Here is a 10,554-nt window from a genome sequence, read left to right as displayed (position 1 = left end):
CTTCGATGCACACATGCGTCTCCTCATGCTGAACAACTTTCACACTCTGACTTTTGACCTCTGACCTTTAGATCTCCCACCATTTTGAATTATATGAAAAACAGTTAAAACCTATCTCCTCCTGGGATTTTTGAGTAATCTGCACGAAACTTTTTACACATGAACTTTGGACCTATACCAAAAAACGTTTGCAAAATATCTTCCATAAGTGAAAAAATGAAGCTTTAATGAGCCAATGAATATTGCCGTTTTATGACAATTATTCATCTGCCCCTAACACATACATGCAGACTTACCATTCTTTGAAACTTTGCAGAAATGTAAAGGGCCATTCCAAATATCACTGAAACCAATCTTACTCCAATTGGTCAAACGGGGGCGCTATAGCAATTTTTTGAAAATTGAAACTTTAAACAGGCAAAAGTCATGCCTCGTTTGGCCGACAGCCATTAGACCTGCTTACACATGTGCCTTGACTAATGAGGAACACATCTATCACGTTGACCAGTAAGCACCGCCCTTAGATTGTCCGCAATCTTGAGCAGTTTGAAAAACACTTAAACCCAGGCTATTTGCGTGAAACTGTATGATCTGTGTGATCTCCTTTTTCACAGGTTCTTGTCTGTTGGTGGCTTCTCGCTTAAATGTGTGCCCCACAACCTGAAGGTCACCAGTTCAAGCCTCACTTGGTGCAGACTTCATCTAAGTTGCATTTCACACAACATGACTATCAATGAATACATCTGCAATTGTTAAAGATAACATGAAATACTTAATTGAGTGTTTTTTACATACAGCTGATCTACAATCTCACAACTTTTCAGATAGCAATGAGAGTATGTTTTTTCAATGTATAACATACTTCATTGTGAAAATAGCCAATGTACAATCTGACAACTTTTAATGGTTTGTGAGCTTGTAGATCGGCTACTTTCACTAATTTTGGTTCTGAGGAGATGTACAATTTCTTCATTGGTAAATGGTTTGTGAACGAGTGATCTTAGTGTTAGTGAAACAGGGGCTTGGGTCATGACAGAAGGCAAGAGTTTGTGATCCTCAACAGACAATATCAGCCTGGACAAAGATATAGCACTATAGGTAGTGTTGCAGCTACCTAAGAGTGCTTCATGACCGTAAGGTTGCCGGTTCAAGCCTCACTTGATGCAGACTCATTTAAGTTGAAATGCAAAAAACATGACTAAATCTATTCCGTTTCCATGGCGCTCTCTCTCTCTTCAATCTATTCCATTTCCATGTCTTTCTCTTCAATCTATTCCGTTTCCATTTGTCTCTCTATGTCTCTTCTATCTATCTATCTATCTATCTATCTATCTATCTATCTATCTATCTATCTATCTATCTATCTCTCTCTCTCTCTCTCTCTCTCTCTCTCTCTCTCTCTCTCTCTCTCTCTCTCTCTCTCTCTCTCTCTCTCTCTCTCTCTCTCTCTCTCTCTCTCTCTCTCTCTCTCTCTGAGGGGTGGCCATAGCTGAGTGGTTAGTGAAATTTGTCCCTGAGCAAGACTCTTAACCCCTAATTGCTCACAGGCACTCATTGGAAACAAGACCGCAAGGACTTTCATGAACTGACCTGTTAAAGGAATTATCATTTCTCTTTCTCTCTCCTGGCCCCATATTATCGCTGCTTGCAGCTATATTTATTGATTGTATTTGACATATTAATTTGGAATGAGCAATGCCTTTGATGTGAGGACGAGAGGTGTGCTGATTAGACAGACTGACAGCTGCCGCAGCACTTCATTTAGCCTGCTTTATCCTGTTGGATTAATTCAACATATATGCTTCATATAGCCTACATATAGCCTGTTGCTGGCCGCCACAGAATCTAATTATTAGCCTAATATAAAAACAAGAGGCTTCAGGGGGAAATGATCGATCGCTTTGTAACTCCAACTTCAATCACTTTGGTTTATGAACAAAGGCTTTGATCTGAAATTGTAGTTGATAGCCTACTGGACACATGGTAATCCACACGGCAGTAGAAAACATTTAGCCTCCCTCCTGAAAGACGAAGGCTGTTAACTTTATTATTTACTGCAGCTCCAACACTGTCTTGTCTGTCTGTCTGCTTCGCTCTCTCACTCTGTGTCTCTCTCTCTCTCTCTCTCTCTCTCTCTCTCTCTCTCTCTCTCTCTCTCTCTCTCTCTCTCTCTCTCTCTCTATCTCTCTACCAGGGGTGTAGTGAGATAGTCGCAATCCTTGAAGGGTGTATTTTAAGATTCTGCCAGGTAACAGGCTGAAAAAATGTCCCATGGGGTTCATTTTTAACCCTTTCTTACACAACTCCTACCCAAATTCGAAAATGTAAAAAAAGACAAAACAGCATAGCTATTCAAATAAACAACCTACAGGGACAAATGAACACATGTTTCCATACAATTAGGACACAAGGAATTCATAAAAAATGTTATTATTAAGATTCAAGCACATCTTGACTCTGTTTCGGGGCAAAAACTGCACAAAAATAGCTGAAAATGGTCGTATCACATCTATTACTTCTCTTTTTGACTAAATTCTTAGATGGATTTTTCCTTGACAACTGTTTTTTTTTTATCCTTGAAGGGTGTATTTTAAGATTCTGCCAGGTAACAGGCTGAAAAAATGTCCCATGGGGTTCATTTTTAACCCTTTCGTACACTACCTACCCAAATTCGAAAATGTAAAAAAAAGACAAAACAGCATAGATATTCAAATAAACAACCTACAGGGACAAATGAACACATGTTTCCATACAATTAGGACCCAAGGAATTCATAAAAAACATTTATTATTAAGATTCAAGCACATCTTGACTCTGTTTCGGGGTTTTTTTCTTAATCCTTGAAGGGTGTATTTTAAGATTATGCCAGTAGTAGAGGCCCTAGGAGGGGTCCACGCGCGACTGTTTATTTTTTGTTTTTTTCTAGTTTTGATTTTTGGCATCCATAGGACCTCTAATATAGGGATTTTGATGATCCCAAGAAAAAAAAGTGGTCCACAGTGTGTTTTTTTCAATGTTTTATTACCCCTATGAGACCTGCGGTATGGCTGGCTGGAACGCCGGCGAGACTGTCTTTCGGACACTGTGGAACGTTCAAATTTAGACGCAGCCCAAAGATAGAGATACCATTTGATTCCAGACAACCTCCGGTTTCCAATGAGACCAACCTTGTCATAATACCTTGTCGGGAAGGGGGCTAAATACCTAATGATTCAAAGTTAAGACAACATTTTGGCAAGGAAAAAACGGCCATCACCATTTTTCAAATGGTCCCTTGAGCTGTCACCTCAATATATGTGAATAGAAATGGGTTACATGGATACCTACAAGCCTCCCCTCTACAGACATGTCAAAGTTATGCCAATCTCATGCCGTTTTAGGCAAGAACCATGCAATTTTTTGCATGCAGTACAAATACGTAATTTCCGCCTATTGTAAAAAGGAGACCACTTTACTGTATATATAGCTGTATGAGACCACTGTACTGTATCTATAGCTGTATGAGACCACTCTACTGTATCTATAGCTGTATGAGACCACTGTACACTGCATCTAGACCACTGTGATGCATTTATATCCCACTGTACTGAATCTATAAACTACTGTACTGCATATATAGACCATTGTACTGCATCTATAGACCACATACATTGATCACTGTACTGTATCTATAGACAACTATACTGCATCTCAACTCAACACAACTTAAAATGTATTTATATGGCAAATTTAACATGACCAGTGCTGTACAGGTTAAAACAAAACATAACAATGCAACATAAATAGACATTAGCATAAAATACCAATGAAATAGAAACACAAACATAACATTAGCACCAGTAAAGGAAAAAACATGAGCTGCCAGGCTCAGCTGTCGCTGAAGACCAGGCAGAAGAAATGAGTCTTTAATAAAGATTGAACAATATCAATTGACTGGGCAGCTCCGATGTGTAGGGGCAAGCTATTCACATGTTGCCCACAGTGGGGTCGCCACGAAGGCTCGGTAGATGCAGTACAGTGGTCTACAGATGTACTAGAGTGGTCTACAGATGCACTAGAGCAGTGTTTATCAACCGCGGTAGATGGTACACTTCTGTACCGCGGGTACTTGCGAGGTGTACCGTGAGCTTTGAAGAAAGTGTGAAACCAGCCCCTCGAGAACAATAGCGCGTCCGTCAATCGATACGGCCGTCATCCGGACCGTTTCACACTCAACCACGCCCGAGTCCATTCAGTGTAGCCGCTACACTGAATATTTGCATTCCTATGGGTGATCACTGTGATCATCACCCATAGGAATGCAAATATGTTGTTAATATTACTGTATAAAAGGGGCAAAGGATACATGCTTTGGCACTCAGTATTATTACTACAAGATGATGAGAGCTCCACCAGCAAAGAAGAGATGCACCCAGGGCCAGATGACGAAATTTCGCCGTCATCAGCAAGACATTGCCGCTGCCAGATCCTCCTGCAAGCAGCGCTGCCGGTGTGTCCGGGCCACCGCGACCTGCCGACGAGCTGGCCGCACAGGGCAGCTGCAACAGCAGCACACACAACAGCGCCGCCGCCAGCGTCCTCGCCGTGCCGCCGGGAACAACAACGGCGACAAGCAAGACGACTACAGCCAGACTGTACCGTGATGACAACATCAAGTTTGGCTTCACTTTTATGGGGGACCCATCTAATCCTATTCCACTGTGCATCATGTGCGGAGACAAGCTCGTAAACAGTGCTATGGTTCCCAGTAAGATGAAACGTCACCTTGAGGCCCACCATGGAGAAATCACCACAAAGGACAAAGACTATTTTGTGAGTTTGAAAGCTACTAAGGCGAGACAGAACGCAAAACAGACAACTGCATTGTTACGCAGTACCACCAGCACCAAGGTTAGTGACAGAGCTCTGGAAGCTAGCTACCAAATTGCAGAGCTTGTGGCAATGACATCAAAGCAAAACAAGTTGTTTCGAAGTATGTTTCCAAAAATAAATCGGTGAAACTGAGGCACTGTCTCTTTCCTTTTTTTTCATCTTCTCCATTCATTGCACTGACCCAAGTTTATATATTTGTAGGCCAAAGACATTTTGTAATGTTCAAGGTTTCTTTATTACATCTTGTTTACATCTTGTGTACATGAGAGTAAATATTATATATATATATATATATATATATTTTTTTTTTTTTTTTTTTTTTTTTGGCTAAGCCAGGTGTACCATGGCACCAAAAAGGTTGATAAACACTGCACTAGAGTGTTCTACAGATGCACTAGAGTGGTCTGCAGATGCACTAGAGTGGTCTGCAGATGCACTAGAGTGGTCTACAGATGCACTAGAGTGGTCTACAGATGCACTAGAGTGGTGTACAGATGCACTAGAGTGGTCTATAGATGCACTACAGTGGTCTACAGATGCACTAGAGTGGTCTACAGATGCACTAGAGTGGTCTGCAGATGCACTAGAGTGGTCTACATATGCACTAGAGTGGTGTACAGATGCACTAGAGTGGTCTACAGATGCACTGCAGTCGTCTACAGATGCACTACAGTGGTCTACAGATGCACTACAGTGGTCTACAGATGCACTAGAGTAGTCTACAGATGCACTAGAGTGGTCTACAGATGCAGTATAGGGGTCTACAGATGCAGTATAGGGGTCTACAGATGCAGTATAGGGGTCTACAGATGCAGTATAGGGGTCTAGAGATGCAGTATAGGTGTCTACAGATGCAGTATAGGGTCTACGGATGCACTAGAGTGGTCTACAGATGCACCACAGTGGTCTACAGATGCACCACTGTGGTCTACAGATGCAGTATAGGGGTCTACAGATGCAAGAGTGGTCTGCAGATGCACTATAGTAGTCTACAGATGCACTAGAGTGGTCTACAGATGCAGTATAGGGGTCTACAGATGCAGTATAGGGGGATGCAGTATAGGGGTCTACAGATGCAGTATAGGGGTCTACAGATGCACCACAGTGGTCTACAGATGCACTACAGTGGTCAACAGATGCAGTATAGGGGTCTACGGATGCACTAGAGTGGTCTACAGATGCACTACAGTGGTCTACACATGCACTACCGTGGTGTACACATGCACTACAGGGGTCTACAGATGCACTACATGGTCTTTAGGTGCAGTACAATGGTCTATATATGCAGTACAGTGGTTTATATATTCAGTACAGTGGGATATAGATGCAGTACGTGCTCTCATACAGCTATAGATGCAGTGGTCTCATATACTGTAGCAAGAGATGCAGTACAGTGGTCTCTAGATACAGTACAGTGGTCTCATATAGCAATAGATACAGTACGGTGGTGTAGATGCAGTACAGTGGTCTATAGATACAGTACAGTGGTCTCATACAGCTATAGATACAGTACAGTGGTCTCATACAGCTATAGATACAGTACAGTGGTCTCATGCAGCTATAGATACAGTACAGTGGTCTCATACAGCTATAGATACAGTAGAGTGGTCTCATACAGCTATAGATACAGTACAGTGGTCTCATGCAGCTATAGATACAGTACAGTGGTCTCATACAGCTATAGATACAGTACAGTGGTCTCATGCAGCTATAGATACAGTACAGTGGTCTCATACAGCTATAGCTACAGTACAGTGGTCTCATATAGCTATAGATACAGTAAAGTGGTCTCCTTTTTACAATAGGCGGAAATTACATATTTGTACTGCATGCAAACAACTGCATGGTTCTTGCCTAAAACGGCATGAGATTGGCATAACTTTGACATGTCTGTAGAGGGGAGGCTTGTAGGTATCCATGTAACCCATTTCCATTCACATATATTGAGGTGACAGCTCAAAGGACCATTTGGAAAATGGTGATGGCCGTTTTTTCCTTGCTGCAAGGTATTATGACAAGGTTTGTCTCATTGGAAACCTGAGGTTGTCTGGAATCAAATGGTATCTCTATCTTTGGGCTGCGTCTAAATTTGAGCGTTCCACAGTGTCCGAAAGACAGTCTCGCCGGCGTTCCAGCCAGCCATACCGCAGGTCTCATAGGGGTAATAAAACATTGAAAAAAACACACTGTGGACCACTTTTTTTTCTTGGGATCATCAAAATCCCTATATTAGAGGTCCTATGGATGCCAAAAATCAAAACTAGAAAAAACAAAAAATAAACAGTCGCGTGTGGACCCCTCCTAGGGCCTCTACTACTGGCATAATCTTAAAATACACCCTTCAAGGATTAAGAAAAAAACCCTGAAACAGAGTCAAGATGTGCTTGAATCTTAATAATAAATGTTTTTTATTAATTCCTTGGGTCCTAATTGTATGGAAACATGTGTTCATTTGTCCCTGTAGGTTGTTTATTTGAATATCTATGTTGTTTTGTCTTTTTTTTTACATTTTCGAATTTGGGTAGGTAGTGTACGAAAGGGTTAAAAATGAACCCCATGGGACATTTTTTCAGCCTGTTACCTGGCAGAATCTTAAAATACACCCTTCAAGGATAAAAAAAAAAAACAGTTGTCAAGGAAAAATCCATCTAAGAATTTAGTCAAAAAGAGAAGTAATAGATGTGATACGACCATTTTCAGCTATTTTTGTGCAGTTTTTGCCCCGAAACAGAGTCAAGATGTGCTTGAATCTTAATAATATTTTTTTTTATGAATTCCTTGGGTCCTAATTGTATGGAAACATGTGTTCATTTGTCCCTGTAGGTTGTTTATTTGAATAGCTATGCTGTTTTGTCTTTTTTTACATTTTGGAACTTGGGTAGGAGTTGTGTAAGAAAGGGTTAAAAATGAACCCCATGGGACATTTTTTTCAGCCTGTTACCTGGCAGAATCTTGAAATACACCCTTCAAGGATTACGAAAAAACAGGTGGCGTAAAAAAATCCACCCTATGCGCGTGGACCCCCCTTTCCATCTAGACTACTCACTTTCTCCCATGGCTTACATTACCCCACAGCAGCCACAAGGAAAAAAAACAAACACGAAACCCCCTTAAATAAAAAAATGGGGCGGTGTGTGGTCATCACAACATGACTCACTTTAAAAACAGGATAAATTACTTTTTTTAAAGTCCATACTGCTATTCATAGGGCTGCACATGTGTCATGTGTTTCGCTAGCCAATCACAGTCCTGAATTTGCAAAGTCAGCCAATCACATTACAGTTAGTGGTGATGACACTAGCTGTAATGTGATTGGCTGATATGAAAAAAGTATGGATTTGCATTAACAATGGAAGGGTTAGGGGGTACACAAATGTTTTGGTCGGTGTCCAAAACTCACTTATAGGGGGCGGCTACACCGCCCCAAAAAGGATAAATAACTTTTTTTAAAGTCCATACTGCTATTCATAGGGCTGCACATGTGTCATGTGTTTCGCTAGCCAATCAAAGTCCTGAATTTGCAAAGTCAACCAATCACATTACAGTTAGTGGTGATGACACTAGCTGTAATGTGATTGGCTGACTTTGCAAAAGTATCGATTTGCATTAACAATGGAAGGGTTAGGGGGTATACAAATCTTTTGGTCGGTGTCCAAAACTCACTTATAGGGGGCGGCTACACCGCCCCCTATAAGTGTAACAAAGTAACTACAATATTACTAGTAGTGAAGTAAAAAGTACAATATTTGCAAGAGATGTGGAGTAGTGGAGTAGAAATATAAAGTACCTCACAATTGTACTTAAGTACAGTACTTGAGTCAATGTACTTTCCACCACTGACTACATTTCTTAATAAGCAGATGGGGGAAGAGTAGCCAAAAACTGTACTCAATAATGATTCAAGTAGAAGTAAAAGTAGCCATCCAAATAATTATGTCAGTAAGTATCTAGTCAAAAGGATACTCAAGTACTGAGTTACTTTTTATGATCAGATTTAATGCTTAAATAATGAGAGCATAATTAATGTAATACAAATTTACAAAATATGAATGTGTAACTGCATGTTCAATAGAAATGAACAAGATATTGAATAGCATTATGCAAATTCAAATATGACCTAAACTTTTCCCTTTAACCACTTTCAACCTGGAGGAGTCACTATGTTGAGCATGACATTATAGGCAAAACCTTTCAAAAATAACAAATATCATATCTATTTCACTCAGTCTGGCCTGTGCCCTGAGATGAGTTTGACACCCCTGATATAAACCTATATCAACACTTGTTTCATTAGAGAGAAGCTACCATTAATTAAAGTACTTCTGTTTTGTGTGCTTTTATAGGCCAGAGGGTTTGCATTCAGAGAGGAAGTGCTGAAAGCTTTGAGAAGTAGGTACTCAGTAGCTTGATGAATATATCAACCTTAGTGTATAATTCTAGAATCCTATGTGGACACCACAGGTAAGCAGGGTTCACCCCAATACTAAAAGCTGGTAATTTGTAATAAAACCCAAGATTCTGTATCATTTTGGTATTATAGTTGTGATTATTGTCATCTAAATTCACAGTAGGATGTGAATGAGTGAATGTCACATGCTGCTGTGTATATGAGCTGTTCATCTAAATCTCTGGATGTGTATTGCTTTGATTTCATGAATAAAATAGAATACACACTTACACTTCCTCACACCTGGTTTCAGCCTGCACTCTCCACCATGGTCAAAACTGGGGGTGAAGAGAGACAATATGAGGCCTTAATATCGTTTGGTAATTAAACAATGATTGATAATGATTTTCACCATTAAACACTACTATACATCATCACAGTATGATGTATATATTCCAAACGTACTAGAACACATTTGAGTGGCAGCAGGTCTCTTCATACCTGAGAGCATCCAGTGGTAGAGCAGAGAGTTGATCAGTGTCTCCTAGGTGATTGTAGTTTAAGTCCAACACTTTCAGATGGGAGTTGGATCTCAGAGCTGAGACCAGATGAGAACAGCCTTCCTCTGTGACCTGACAGCCTGACAACCTACAGTACACACACACACACACACACACACACACACACACACACACACACACACACACACACACACACACACACACACACACACACACACACACACACACATCTCCCTGATTTTCTATCTACAAAAAAGGGATATTTTAACATGGAACTATTGGAGACAATATCTTTCTATTAGAACACACAGAGACACCCATGCAGTGCCAGGGCAGTGTTGTGGAGGGTCTCACAGCACACCACTGCTCCAAATGGTCCACACTTTGCACAAATATTGCTCAGTGGTCATTGGGATTGCTGCTTTACGCACCGTTAATGTATTTTGTAAACACGTTGTTACATATACATTTTTATTGTTTTTGCCCCACATTTTGGCCAATAGGCGGCCTGTTACACCACACTCGGTTACATATTAAATTATGTTTATTAGTTGTAGGCTATACCTGATGTAATGACAGCTATCAAATACAACTCACTGATGTCATTCAGAGGGTGACACTGATTACATTCCACATGTTCTTCTAATGGTTTTGATTGTCTGTCAGTGTTTATGTCATTCATAAAATCACTCTGCAAGTGATCCAGAAAAGTTCTCTGTTGTCCCAAATGTGTGTAACATTTGTCATTTAATATCATGTACACAAAGTTACTGA

The 10,554-nt window shown here is 40.5% G+C and overlaps 2 protein-coding genes across 2 annotated transcripts in view; both read right to left on the bottom strand.

Annotated features, from left to right (window-relative positions):
• LOC311053443 (uncharacterized protein) overlaps positions 1–10,554 on the bottom strand; it is a 105,434-nt gene that overhangs the window by 61,570 nt on the left and 33,310 nt on the right. The gene's annotated exons all lie outside the window — the stretch shown is intronic.
• Positions 1–10,554, bottom strand: part of LOC311052906 (uncharacterized protein) — a gene marked incomplete at its 3' end in the record, with an annotated part of 39,690 nt that overhangs the window by 3,722 nt on the left and 25,414 nt on the right. The window contains exons 13-14 of the mRNA XM_084068205.1: positions 9,761–9,907; positions 9,551–9,597 (exon numbers count right to left, since the gene is read on the bottom strand). Coding sequence (XP_083924331.1) covers positions 9,551–9,597; positions 9,761–9,907 — 194 coding nt within the window. The remainder of the gene's footprint in view (positions 1–9,550; positions 9,598–9,760; positions 9,908–10,554) is intronic.

This window comes from Gymnoscopelus microlampas, assembly GCF_963454915.1.
Source record: "Gymnoscopelus microlampas genome assembly, chromosome: 10".
NCBI classification, from domain to species: Eukaryota; Metazoa; Chordata; class Actinopteri; order Myctophiformes; family Myctophidae; genus Gymnoscopelus; species Gymnoscopelus microlampas.
This window is presented reverse-complemented; position numbering and strand designations above follow the sequence as displayed.